We start from the raw sequence: 15,161 nt of genomic DNA, 5'->3' as shown, positions 1-15,161 counted from the left end.
GGTATATATTGATGCTTACATAGGTCTGGTGATAATGTTCCCCTTTAACATGCCACTGTTTATGTCTTCGTAAGAGTTAATACCAGCATACTGTATGCCACGAGTAGCACTCTGAATTTTAATAATCATAAAATCACCTTGGTTTCAAGGTTTCTCCTTGTATCCCTTTGGGTTGAGTTTTTGCTTGCCCTGTTGTGGGATCTTGTGGCTTGCGCAGCCCTTTGAGACACTTGTTATTTAGGGCTACAGTATATAAATCAACTTTGATTGATTGATTGATTGATTGATTGATTGATTGATTGGGAATTGGCCGTTGGAAAACATGAACTTTTTGAAATGTGTACAATAATATGATCAGTATAATATTGTGTGCATGTTAACATATTAAGCACTTTGTGAAGACTGCTTGCATCAAAATTCAAGAGAACAAAAGTTCTTTATTTGATTCCTTTTTATGCTGAGCTTTGTTTTCTGTGTGGATGAAAATGTGTTGAAAAAGCACAGAACAAGTGGAAGAATACACTTTGTGGAATATGCATGATTTTGTATTATTGTTTTGCATCAAAAAATCAATTGTACTCAAAGTAAACTGTTGCCATGTGGGCAGTCAAGACCGGGATCGGTCCAATGTGGGTTTGTCTAATTCAAAATAAATATAAATCCATTAAGAACACACCCACCTAAGTCAACTATATACTGAAAATACACAAAGTAAAAAAATAAACACTTCGCCATCATCACTCATGTCGTTTTTTGAAAAAAAAAAACCTAGGTCCAGTCATCACATAAGATCCAGAATCGACCAGGAACTGAAGAAATGCAGGTTTGGAATGTGGCAAGGAAGGTTCCTTGGATGATTTTGGCAACAACACACATCCTTGTTGATCAAGTTTGTCTGGTTTGGTGTTCTATGGTCTGAGTTGGGAGTGGTTTGAAACCACCCCAAGATGAGCGACTGTAGGCAAACGGCCCATGACTGTCGGCCTGAGGTTCATCATCAGGCAAACTAAAAGCCAGAGAAGCTGAAGGTTTTGGTGAAACGCTGGAGGATGATGTGTATTTCACACCAAATGTACTACTTTCAAACCATATTCACATTGTGTCAACGGTTTGTTTTACATAAAAAAGAAAATAATACTCCCAATGGCAAGGAGGCACAGTCACAGTAATTGAGTTGCGTAGAACTCAGCGGAAGAGAACGTTAATAAATACTACAAAGAAGAGAAACAGGAAAGTTCTTACGATTGGGTCTTTTTTTCCTCTCATTTCCTTAAATCAGGGTGGTGGGCATTGGATTTCCCTAGTTTTGTTTCTGTTAGAAAAGTCCTGGGGAGAATAAACCCACTTATGAAGCCTCGTACTGTTCCTGGAGTTGTGATGTCTTTCAATCCAGCGCAGATGGAGGTCCGAGCCCCCAAAGGCATCTTCACACTTAAGAAGCTACGGCTGTTGCCGGAGTCATGGAGGCCTGAAAAACTGTTTGTACTCAGGGGACTGATGGCTTATCAGAAAGGGTTTAGAAGGCAGAGCCAGTAATGGCGTTGAGCTGCTTCATCAGCCCCTCTAAACTAGCCATCTGCTCCGAAAGGTCGTCCTGCTCATACACCTGCAAAACAGAATAAGGAAAACACAATACATAGATGTGAGCGCTTGGTTTTTGGTGCTGTGCAGAAGTCAACACGAGACGACTTTTGGCAGAAAGACAACCAACATTCATTCTGTGCGGTGTGCAGCTAACACAACATGAGTTGGTAAGAATAATTCTCTGTTGGAATTTCTATACAAACATTACGTTTCACATGTTTGTTTCCCTGAGTTATTGATCTGTTTTCATATGTTAGCCGCACCAGATTATAGGGCGCATTAAAGGAGTCATATATTTGTTTTTTCTAAATTGAAAACACTTTCTTGTGGTCTACATAACATGTAAAGGTGTTTTTTTGGTCAAAATGTTTCATAGGTTATGTTTTACAAATCATCTTCAAGCCACTTTCTGACATTCGCTTCCGGGTGTGTGGGCGGTCTTATTCACGTGGTTCACCTTTGACAAGGTCTCCTCCTCATCATCTTTGTTGTAGCTCTGTCGCGTGCAAGGATGGGAGTGGAAGAAGTGTCAGGAGATGGAGCTAACTGTTTTGACGACATTCAGACTTTACTAATCAATAACGGAGCAGCATGTCCTCGTCCAGAAACAACCACACTGGAATTGTGTCCCATGAAAAACGTCTGACCGGAACTCTAATAACTACATTTCCTTGGGTGAATATTATAAACTCACTATGCCGGTATGTTTTAGCGCTTTCATGGCGAGTTTACTGACAGATATAAGTAAGGACTTTACACTACAAAAGTTTGTACTTTATATTAGAAATAGCAACAGCGGAGGATGAATGTCACATAACAAAAAGATAGAGAAAAAGAAGAAGTTTATCGACACGGACTACAAAGGCAGATGCGCGCAATTTTTTATTTATGCAGATCCCAAATACAGATCAGCAGGTTCCAGGCGGTAAGAAAGGTTGCTTTTGCCTAATAGTGCGAAACAAAACGGGAGAAATATGTCTTACCTTATACACACACCATAATAACACTCTTATGATTATTGCGCTGACAATCCTTCAAGCGGTGCAGATTCATAGCTTACCAAATTAGTACTAAAACATTGAAAGATTTTTGAGCGCCGTGTGTAATGTTATATATTTTCAATGGAACATTTAAAATGTTAGTGTTGTTTATTTGAGACCCATCATAGTGCAGCCTACACTTATCTCTTATGTTTGACTGCCATCTATGGGTCAAACTTATCATTACACCATGTACCAAATAAAATAGCTTTGAGGTCGGTAAGCAAAACCAGCATTATTCCATACATTAGGCGCACCAGGTTTTAAGGCGCACTATCAAGTTTTGAGGGAAAAAAAAAAAGGATTTTAAGCGCGCCTTATAGCTTGGAAAATACGGTACTTTCCTTTGTGGCATTTTACTTGCTTTGTTTCGTATCCTGCGCAAATGACACAAACAATAGCCATTCAATAGTTGGTTTAGCTTTTGAAGCATGTAGGATGCAACAGGAAGATTCCGGCTCTTGCTTTCTCTGGGGAGTGTGAGAGTAGTTCTTTGTGTAGTTACTTGTCCATCGATTAAGTACACTTTATTGACCACATTGGTCTTCAACAGGGGGTCCGTCACTAGTAGGTGATCTGCAGAAGTACTGCATGGGAGGTTGTGAAATATTTGGGCAGTAAGATCTTCTTTTTTTTTCGATTTTTTTTAATTAAGATTTTTTTTTTGTAATACCCACAAATTATTTGTCTTACAAATGTTAATGTAATGCAAAAGCATGGAACTCCTACTCATTTCACCTTGCAGTTTTAAAATAAAACCAATACAAATATTATCGTATTTATGTTAGCATTTACAATAATATTTGTATTGTTTTTATTTTATTGTATTTTAAAATATTATTGTATTTTAAAATATTATTGTATTTTTATGTTAGCATTTAGGGCAGCACGGTGGTAGAGGGGTTAGTGCATGTGCCTCACAATACGAGGGTCCTGGGTAGTCCTGGGTTGGATCCCGGGCTCGGGATCTTTCTGTGTGGGGTTTGCATGTTCTCCCCGTGAATGCGTGGGTTCCCTCCGGGTACTCCGGCTTCCTACCACCGCCAAAGACATACACCTGGGGATAGGTTGATTGGCAACACTAAATTGGCCCGAGTGTGTGAACGAGAGTATGAATGTTGTCTGTCTATCTGTGTTGGCCCTGCGATGAGATGGCGCCTTGTCCAGGGTGTACTGCGCCTTCCGCCTGAATGCAGCTGAGATAGGCACCCCCCGTGACCCCAAAAAAGGACAAGCAGTAGAAAATGGATAGATGGATGGATGTTAGCATTTATGTTAGCTAGTTATTAGCGCTCTAATTACCAGCTAGCGATTTCCGTGCCAGTTGCCAGCTATCTATTAGCAGCACTATACGGCTTTATATTATCATTATATAATAACAAGGTGCTTACCTTTAGGACCAGTTTGTGTCAAAACATAATTGTATACAGGATATATTGGGAAAGGGTCCTCGCTCCTTATCCTTTAAAATGTTGAAGAGCCCTGTTTAAGAGTAAACTATATCGTTACAATATAATCAGTTTATTACATTACAGAAAAAGTTGGTGATTGAAATGCAGGTTTAACGGTTATTAAATTAGAAAAAACAAAACACGCAGTGTTCTATTTCGGATGTAAACAACTTCAAAGACGTCGGGGCTATGTTTTCGTCAAGACACATTTGATTGATGTCAGCTGTCAAATCTCGGGTTGATTAAAGAAACCGAGAGCTAAAGGCTAATCATTATAGGAAACAAGTGACAAGCCTGTCAGTCAATGTAAACATAGCACTACTGGAAGTCCTGCCTCTAATAGCACAGGCACCCGTCAATCAAACAAGCTGTTTATTGTGAAAATTATTGTGACCAAAATTATTATTATTTATATCGTGGTATCGTTGAATGTGCTCAAATAGTTCTTACACGCACACTGAAATCTTTTAAGCGAGTTTTACAGAATGTAAAACATGAAATAAAATAAATATAAACAATGCTAATGGTAAAATAAACATTAAATATTGATCTAAGCTATTTTATTGTTATTTGAGTGTTTAAATACTCTTGTGGATCAATAAAGTTTGTCTAAGTCCAAGTCTAAGTCTGAATATGCTAATTTTCCCCTGTTAATTTGATTGCGTGTGCAAGTCCGGTCAATGTGACTTCACTTCCGGTTGTAGACACCTCCGTTTTCATGTTAGCATTTAAGCCAGCTAGCCGACCATTAACACACTAGCTCGCTTCTCTGGTAATTTACGAGTATCACCGGTCTGTGAGTTTATTAAAGTATGTTTATTATTCACAATTTTGCGATCATTTTAATTTAAAATGATAATACTAACAGTCAGGTATTTCACAGCGGTTTATCAATAATACAGTTAATCATTACATCCATATGAAAGTCAGAGCCATGGATTTCTGAATATGAACATGCGCTTATTGTACACACAGCAGGACAATGCAACGTAGCCTCTCAGTAAGTTGAGTTGATAACTGACCATACAGTGGCTGTGACCTTCACTTGCAGTCTTAGGTTGCAAGTCTAAGGTTGTATTTATACAAAGCCAATCATAATGTACCCACTATGTGTAGCAGACCTTCCCTGCTCTGACATGAATACAAGGAGTAGTATAAATAAGTATATGCAGTATAATTAAACAGCTGTCGAGACCATTAAACACTCTATTTTAACAAACTGAATTCTTAATTTGCTTACAGATTTTATTTAATACAGACTTAGAAACTTCCTTTTTTTGTCATTCAAATTTGAACTTTGCAGTACGGATAAGAACTCATGGTAGTGCAGGATGAAAGAGTAATACGGTGCAGATATAAAGAAATCGTTTACTGTACAGATAAATATATTGCACTTTTGCATATGCATCCACGTTTATGGATGTATGTTATATTGTCTTTATATTCCCGCGAGTTAATCCATTTTTGGGGGGCATTGAGGGGATTATTTTGATTTAATGCTTTCAAGAGTCTTACGGCCTGAGGGGAGAAGCTGTTACAGAACCTGAAGGTTCTGCTACGGAGGCTGCGGAAACTCTTTCTAGAATCCAGCAGTGAAAACAGTCCCTTGGTGAGGGTAGGGGGAGTCTTTGCAGGTTTTCTGAGCCCTGGTCAGGCAGCACACACGGTAACTGGGACCTCGCGGTCTCAAGCTAAACTGTAGGGGATCTCGGATTAGCAGTGGGCCCCAGAGGCGAGGTGTGCAGGCCCACCGGTGTGTGGACACGCCCTGGCATCCGCCAACCACTGCCCCATCTATGGGTCAAATAGTTGCCCCCCCCCCCCCCCACACACACACACCCACCGGCTGCCTTGTGGTACCTTTGGGAGAAGGAAAGGCCCCCACACACACACCCACCGGCTGCCTTGTGGTACCTTTGGGAGAAGGAAAGGCTACGGGAGAAAACTCAGACAGAAAATCAGGAGTGGAACCCCTGAGGCGACTGGGTGTCATTGCTGACCCCCCGCCGGCAGCTCCTGCAGCCAAGCCGATGCCAGATGTATTGCCTTGCTTTCTTCTGGACCACATCGACACGGCCGAGAGGGGGATCTTGATGTCTGGGCAACCAATCTCCATATTTTCTGCCCAGGCGTGTGCCACGGAGAGGTCACTCCAGCCTTCCCCCAAAATGAAGGAAACAACATGGAAGCTGGCAGTCTTAAGTTCCACCCGATTGGCGCCAGCTTTGACGGTGGGAAGAATCATTGAGAATGAACTCCCCCAGGCGCAACCCATCGTCACAACTGACGGACGGATGCCTATGATATGATGATGGTCAGGCAGCGGCTTTTTACAATCTCCTGGATAGGAAGAAGAGGAGTCCTGATGATCTGTCCCACCGTCCTCACCACTTTCTGCAGAGACTTCCAGTCTGAGGCACTAATGATATTGCCAGCACAATTTTAAATTAATTTTTATGTGTTTGAACTCCATCCATTTACTACCGCTCATCCCTATCAGGGTGGTGGGGGTTGCTGGAGCCTATTTCAGCTACATTCGAGCTGTGGTCAAGTCGCCACTTCATCACAGGGCCAACACAGATAGACAGACAACATTCACACTCACATTCACACACTAGGGACCATTTAGTGTTGCCAATCAACCTAGGTCATTTCACTAAATCTCAGAAAACACTTGGCTTTCCAAGTTCCACCATAATGACCAACATTAAAATATAGTAGCTAGGTAGGCCTACATAGTCATTAAAATTAATAATAAATACATTTTGCCACTGTAAAATCACGCGCTGTTTGAACATTAATACTTTAAATATTTAATTACGCCTACCACAGTTTAAGAAACACTGATCTAAATGAATGAGAATATGCATAGACTGTAAAATTCAGCATTTTTGTAGTAAGATTGTCAAAACGGGGATTAGATTTTGTTTCCATTTAAACCCCCATTTTTTACTTTTTTAATGTCACGCCTGTAAGTTTATATTTTGGTTTTGGTCAGGTTATGTTTGGTTTTTTGGACATTTAAGTTCTGTCTTGGCACTTCCTGGTTTCTTTTCGTCTCCATGCCAACTCATTACTTTTCACCTGTCATGTCACGTCCCTGTCCTCAGCCTCACACCTGTTTTCACTAATTATCATAGCTACTTAAGTCACTCTTTTTCTTGTCTTCATTCTGGGATCTTCACACTCGCACACACGCTACCCATGCTGCACCTCCTTCATGCCCTCGTCCATAGTTCCATTCCGGGTAAGTTTTTGTATTTATGCCATTGTACTAGTTTTGTTTATAGTTTATTATTATTCATGCCAATCGAGCAAGTGTTTTTGTTTGTAGTTTGCAGCATTTATGCTAGTCTTTAGTTTGTTCATAGCCAAGTGTCTGTACCTCCTTGTGAGCGCCCTTGGTTTTTTTATTTTTTTTTATAGTGTTTAAATGAAAAACCATGTACTCACGTCCACGCCTCACTCGTGCTGATTCTCATCTGCGTCGAGGAAACAATCCACGTCCAAGCCATGTTGTGACATTTAAATTGATCTCAACTCTGTACACTGCTGCTGGAATTTTAATTTTCCTGAAGGAACTCTCCTGAAGGAATCAATAAAGTACTAGCTATCTATCTATCTAGATACAAATTCAAACTATGACAACATTGTTTTCCAGTTAGTACTTTCAAAATAGTTATTTTGAAGGCACATTTTTTCTAATAAAATTCAGGCTCAATAAAAAAACACAACATTTTTCAGTGTATTCAACAAGATTTGTTAGTAGCACTGAGATACGCTTAATACGCTTCATACTGTTTCGATGGGAGTTTTGTGAATGGTTCTCAGCTGTGATTCAGGCCTTGGGCTACGGGGAGAGTGCCGTTTGTCTGCTTGTTACAGCCAGTCCAGGAGAGAAGAAGAATTGGCAGTGAGTCTTGCAAAAAGAAGTAAGCTGTGTCTAAATTTGGCGGGTGGATACTTTGCAGTACGCATTTGTGGGGTGCTGACGTCATCGCGGTGCTTGAAGGCGGTTCTAATTCAAAAAGCTCCAAGTGTCCTTTCGAATCCGGCCGACAAATGTATCTTTTTCCCCCCATTAGCAACAAGTGTGCATGCTGTGCACACTTTCATATCTCAAGGTCCTTTGTGCACTCAACTCTGCAAATTATTTCCAACATGGCGGCGCTATGCGAATAGCTATGCAAATAGCTATGTAAATAGTGACTTTAAAATGTAAATAAATATTTATTTATTCATTTAAAACACATAAAACCAGACATGTCAGGCTGAGGTGAGAGTTGTGATATACATTTGTGTTAAAATACGAGACTTCAACTCTCATAATGTTGAGTAACCTCAATGTCTTTTGCTCGACTCTTTACCCCGAGGGAGAGCCATAAAATGGGGGAAAAAAGTATTTAGTCAGCCACCGATTGTGCAAGTTCTCCCACTTAAAATGATGACAGATGTCTGTAATTTTCATCATAGGTACACTTCAACTGTGAGAGACAGAATGTGAAAAAAAATCCAGGAATTCACATTGTAGGAATTTTAAAGAATTTATTTGTAAATTATGGTGGAAAATAAGTATTTGGTCAACCATTCAAAGCTCTCTTGGATGGAAGGAGGTTTTGGCTCAAAATCTCACGATATATGGCCCCATTCATTCTTTCCTTAACGCAGATCAATCGTCCTGTCCCCTCAGCAGAAAAACAGCCCCAAAGCATGATGTTTCCACCCCCATGCTTCACAGTAGGTATGGTGTTTTTGGGATGTGGTCAGATGAAACCAAAATATAACTTTTTGGTATAAACTCAACTCGTCGTGTATGGAGGAAGAAGAATACTGAGTTGCATCCCAAGAACACCACACCTACTGTGAAGCATGGGGGTGGAAACATCATGCTTTGGGGCTGTTTTTCTGCTAGGGGGACAGGACGATTGATCCATATTAAGGAAATAATGAAAGGTGCCATGTATCGTGAGATTTTGAGCAGAAACCTCCTTCCTTCAGTGAGAGCTTTGAATGGTTGACCAAATACTTATTTTCCACCATAATTTACAAATAAATTATTTAAAATTCCTACAATGTGAATTCCTGGATTTTTTTTTTCACATTCCGTCTCTCACAGTTAAAGTGTACCTATGATGAAAATTACAGACCTCTGTCATCATTTTAAGTGGGAGAACTTGCACAATCGGTGGCTGACTAAATACTTTTTTGCCCCACTGAATATCCGGTCATAGCAGACAGCTTTTTTCCAATGTTTGGAAGTAAAGCCTTACATCTTAATTTTTTAGACGTCAAGAGGTTGATTTAATTTCGTCCTATTTATGTTTGGCTGGATTAGTGAAGTATTGTATATGTCTGCATTAATGTACTGATATGATTTATTGCTTGCGTTGTGTGGATTTGCATGTTATTTGAAAATACTTACTTCTATAAATGATTAATGTGATTTTGTGTTCAACTTTTTTGTTTTGTTTTGGTTTATTTTTTGCTGGGCAGAACAATCAAGGAGTTGGACAAGGGAATTTAAAATAAAACAGATAAAAAATAAATGCCACAAAACAGATATATACCAGTTTTGATTATCATTTAGAAACAAAGTTTTTTTTATAACTTATATAAATTAATGAATTGATGTGCTGAAACTTCAGTTGTTGTGATTTGTTTCCTTTGCCTTTATTGCAAATAAATTAGGCTCATGAGGACACTTTCTGGGTCATCATCTGGATGGTCTGTGTGTTTTTAAAAAGGTCCCACTACAACAACCATTAAAATAAATCCACCATTAACTAATAATTATGAATAGCAGCTTTGAAATGCTTGTCAACACGTCACATATCTTTGTAACAACCATCTCTCGTGATCGATTGGCTCTAGGAAAATCAGACGCTGGCGGTGATGTTAGCTCTTATCCGTTTCCTCTAAAATAAGGTAAAAGACCAAGAGAAAACAAAAATACAATTCAACATTCTTCTCTTATTTTCGCCATTATACTACCTCGAGCTGCTGAGCCACAGATGTACCACGCAAATACAGTATAAGAGTGGGGACAAGTGACGTATCCAGCAAGTGTGCCGAAGGCTAGACCGTCCTAATTTATATCGCTCCAGCTGATGCTCGAGGGCTCTTGCCAGGACCTACACTTCGCGACCGCATGGGGTGGGTCGTTGGAAAGATTAAGCCGCCGAATCGAGAGACAGCTGTTTTGTAGATGCCAATAAAAGAAAGGCTGGTTTGTGCACACTCCTCCTGCTTCATCAATCGGTTGACAAGACAATATTTAACATTCTTATCCAACAGAGCTGCCAACCTAATTGTTTTTCAGGACTACAATGACAGTAGAGCTTTTGTAGATGCACTTACCTTTTAATGTATAAAATATACTTGAAATTGGTGTATTAGTTGTGTTCCCATGCTTTTATTTTAAATATTACTTTGCAATGAACAAGAAGGCTCTGTGTAAAAGTTTGTGTACTGTGTAACTAACTACACATTAGCAATGATTTATCTATAGATGACCCTTTCGTCTGTCACAGTAAAAGTTAAAAGCAAAAGCGGTCGACCACTTATATTGTAGTTTGATGACAGCTTTATTGTAAGCCAGGGGTGTCAAACTCAAATACAGAGTGGGCCACTATTTAAAACTGAACAAAGCCGCGGGCCGAGGTCGAACAAATTAATCTTTTAATAGGGACCCCAAACAAGTTTTTCATTGAATATTGAACAAGCAAGGCTTATATAACTTTATAGTGACGTGCAAAATTGAGTTTCAAATAATAATAACAATAATAATAAAAAAATATCAATGGCATATCAAATCAAATTTAAATAAAAATTGAATGCCTCTATTGTATTTGCAGCCTTCTGAGGTAAATATTAACATTAACTTTTTCCAGAAGCCAATACATTTGAAAATAAAATAATGAATAAATCAACCATTCAGGCCTTTTTACTGCTCAGTTGATGTCGGGGCTCAGGTGGCCGGGGTTAGGAGGGCGGGGTTTGTTGGTAGCGTGGAGAGGGTGTATATTGTAACGGTCCAGAAGAGTTAGTGGTGCAAGGGGATCTGGGTATTTGTTCTGTTGTGTTTATGTTGTGTTACGGTGCGGATGTTCTCCCGAAATGTTTTGGTCATTCTTGTTTGGTGTGGGTTCACAGTGTGGCGCATATTTGTGACAGTGTTAAAGTTGTTTATATGGCCACCCTCAGTGTGACCTGTATGCTGTTGATCAAGTATGCATTGCATTTACTTACATGTGTGTAGAAGCCACATACATTACGTGAGGAGGAAAAACAGACTTGACAGGTTGTAGGAGACGCTAAAGGCAGTGCCTTTAAGGCACACCCCCAATATTGTTGTCCGGGTGGAATTCGGGAGAATGGTTGCACCGGGAGATTTTCGGGAGGGGCACTGAAATTCGAGAGTCTCCCGGGAAATCTGTGAATGCGGTGTTACAGCGGCACCGCTGTATAACACCGGCGGGCCAGCTCTAATGTTAATTTGATATTGCCTCAAGGGCTAAATTAAATTACACGGTGGGCCAAATTTGGCCCGTGGGCCATAGTTTGACACCTATGTTGTAAGCTGACACTTTTTAGTCATAAGAAGAACATATCAATGAGCTGTTCATAGCGGTTGATTGATACGTCGACAGATAGATTTATATTCCTTAATTTCAATTATATCGATCTGTGCTTGGCAAGTTTGCTTTCCAAGAGATAGGTATTGATCCGAAATCGTTTTAAAAAGGAATCAATTGAATATTTTACAGATACTAGAATAAGAAAAACATTGGATTTAAGAACGGCTGACTTTATAAGAAGTTTAGACTTTTATTTATAAAGATTAAAAACGTTAAGTCTATTCACCCGTCTTCAAAACACAAATGGCGGATATTTACGTCGGTCAAGAACGGTTATTAAAAACGCAACGACACAAGACAATAATGTAATATCTGTGACATGTTTAAGAGGTGGTGCTGTTGTGTGTAATGTGGTGGAGCGGCAGACTAGTGAACTGAGTTTGGTGAGTGTTTGGGTGTCTGTTAGTTGAGTTTTTAAATGTGTGTTTTGGCCCCTTGAGTTTGTTACCACTGGTTGAGAAAGCGTCCAAGAGTGCATCATCTTGTCACACCGCGGTGAGGGAAGTTTTGTTTGTTTTTCTGTCTACTGATCTATGTATTTTATTTTGAAAAGCTACCCTCTTGTTTCAGATCACGGGTCCTTCCTCTTGTGTCACCAGTCTGACGTCATCCTTGATTCCTGATTGTTTCCACCTTTTCCCCATCGCTCCCACGTCCTATTTAAGCTCACTTCTCCGTTTGTCCTTTGCCAGATCGTCTCGTCTATCGTGCCTTCTAGCGTCCATGTCCACGTCCACGTCCACGTCCACGTCCATGTCCATGTCCTTGATTCCCTCCTTGCCTTGCTCCTGTTTTTTCTTGTTCTCCCTAATTTTTGATCATAGCAGTTATTTTTTGCTGAAATTTTGAGTTTACTTTTTTCCTCCTTCGAGCGGCCTTAGTTTTCCTTCGTCGACCCAATTGGTGAGTGTTTTGTTATTCCAAATTTTGTGTTATTTCCTCATTGATTGAGTGATTTTTTGTTTATTCATAGATATTGTATTTGTATATATTATCAGAGTTTATTTTTCCTCCTGTTGGAGCGCTTTTTGTTAATTCTTCTTGATATTCTATTTTTGTTAGGTTATTTTCTTAAAGTAGTATTCCTCCATATTTTTTGGAGTGATTTTTTGAGTTAAGTGTTTATCCTCGGATTTATTTTCCGTACGTTGTATATATTTTTGTGAAATACTTTTTTTACCTGAGGTTAAAAAGTTATTTCAAAATAAAAGCTGTTATTTTTGGAAATTTCCTCTCTGCATCTGGGTCCTCTCATTTCCAAGTCGTAACATGTCTCTCCAACAACCTTTCTTTCAACATCACAACTTTCAGCTGCAGCACAATTGCAAACGCTACAAAAAATACAAACGCCACAGTACAATGATTAAGATGTAACACAACTTTAACTCAAAGAAAAGAGGCGGCCGACAGAACAGAAGTGACATTGTTGCAAGTTACCCTAACGCACCGAATTCTGATACTCAAGGAGGAGTCATTAAATGAGAAATAAATGAATACAATAGATGGTGAAAGGAGGCTATGGAAATTAGGAAGTGACGGAACAACACTATCATCAGGGATGAGGAAGCACACATGCTTCTACACACCGGAGATGCTAACCTTTATCGGCAACGTGAGGGCAGAAAACCGATACTGTATGGCCGGGTAGGGGAACTTTATTTAGCAGGTAAATCTACTGTTAAGATGTTGGTTACTATTATTTCATTGAAAATTGCCTGACTGCACGGTGGAACAGGGGTTAGTACATGTGCCTCATAATTCGAAGGTTCTGAGTTTTCTTGGGTTCAATCCCGGGATCGGGATCTTTCTGTGTGGAGTTTGCATGTTCTCCCCGTGAATGCGTGGGTTCCCTCCGGGTACTCCGGCTTCCTCCCACCGCCAAAGGCATGCACCTGGGGATAAATTGATTGGCAACACTAAATTGGCCTTAGTGTGTGAATGTGAGTGTGAATGTTGTCTGTGTATATGTGTTGGCCCTGCGATGAGGTAGCGACTTGTCCAGGGTGTAACCCGCCTTCCGCCCGAATGCAGTTCAGACCCTGAACAGACAAGCAGTAGAAAAATGGATGGTTGGATGGATGCCTCACTGTTGAAAATGTCAGAACATGTTTCCTCCTGTTAATTCAACTTAAAGTGTTGGTTGCACTTTATTCAAACGAGATGTGAAAGAATGCATTGGCCATTAATTGTGTACTTGCTTATTTGTATCCATCATTTATTTATACCTAATTCTCTCACAAGAAATAATAAGAATATAAAAAAATTCACCCAGTATCCAGTATTTATTTCACAGTCACACTGCTTGATTTGTTTTGATAAAGTTACTAACTCGATTTTAACTCACTGAATCATTTCGTATTGAATTGTTCCAAAGAAATAGTATAATTTCTGTAGCGGCAAGCACACATCGGATCGAATCACTGTTAAAACAAATCGTTACAAACACACATAGTTGTTCGACATACTGTAGACGAAACACATTACATGTTCCTTTCTATCATCGACTATAGACATTTTACAGGATGTCCGAAGATTGTGGACACCTGGGTAAAACTTAACATTTTTGGTAGAGGAGCTTGCGTGTCCCAATGATCCTACAGGATCTATGTTGTCTGGGGCTTCTGTGCAGCTCATGAAAAACAAGTCCTAGGTGAAGCACCAGACAAAGAGCATCTCAAAGACTTCTATAAACAGACAAGAACAGGAACACAGTTTTCCCTCGCCGAGACTCGAATGACCAGGGCGGGCGTCTCTGCGAAGCCAGGCCTGGAGGTGGGGCTCTATGGCGAGTGCCTGGTCGAAGAGGCAACGTGGTTCCCCCTCTATTGGGCTCACCACCCATAGGAGGAGACATAGAAGATGAAGGCAGGGGTCATGGCGGTCCAATCCTTGGCTACAGAAGCTAACTCTTGAGACGTGGAACATCACCTCGTTGAGTGGGGAGGAGTCTGTACTCGTTCGCGAAGTGGAGAAGTTCAGGCTCACTTCCACTTTGGCGTTGCCTGCAATGAGAGGCAACGGGCGGAGGTGGCAATATCTGATGCCCGCGGCTCAGAGCCTGTACGTTGGAGTTTAACTTTGTGGACGAGATGGTAGCTTCCCTCAACCTTCGGTTCCTGACTGTTGTTTGTGCTCACACACCAACTGTAGTTCACAGTATCCCCCCTTTTTGGAGTCTCTAGAAGGGGTACTGGAGAGTGCTCCCTATGGTGACTCCCTTGTTCCGGGGGATGTCATTGCTCACATTGAGAACAAGAGTAAAACCTGGAGAGGTGTGATTGGAAGGATCTCTCAGAGTGTTTCGTTATGGGATGTTTCCCCCTTGTCAAATTGTCCAAAACAAACAACATGTTCAAACATTAAGGTGTCCATATGTACACTTGGTACCAGGACACACTAGGCCACAGTTCGATAATCGACTTTGTGGTTGCGATGACAATGGGGCGGCG

The 15,161-nt window shown here is 40.3% G+C and overlaps 1 protein-coding gene across 2 annotated transcripts in view; it reads right to left on the bottom strand.

Moving 5' to 3' along the window:
• Nucleotides 1–413: 413 nt before the first annotated feature.
• Nucleotides 414–15,161, bottom strand: part of dcc (DCC netrin 1 receptor) — an 803,111-nt gene continuing 788,363 nt past the window's right edge. For both annotated transcript variants that reach the window (XM_061876767.1, XM_061876768.1), the window contains exon 29: nt 414–1,606. In XM_061876767.1, the coding sequence (XP_061732751.1) occupies nt 1,517–1,606 (90 nt within the window). In that variant the 3' untranslated portion in view covers nt 414–1,516. The remainder of the gene's footprint in view (nt 1,607–15,161) is intronic.

The sequence above is a fragment of the Nerophis ophidion genome, linkage group LG17, assembly GCF_033978795.1.
Source record: "Nerophis ophidion isolate RoL-2023_Sa linkage group LG17, RoL_Noph_v1.0, whole genome shotgun sequence".
In the NCBI taxonomy this organism is placed as follows: domain Eukaryota; kingdom Metazoa; phylum Chordata; class Actinopteri; order Syngnathiformes; family Syngnathidae; genus Nerophis; species Nerophis ophidion.
The sequence above is the reverse complement of the archived record's forward strand: the minus strand, read 5'-3'. Positions and strand labels throughout refer to the sequence as shown.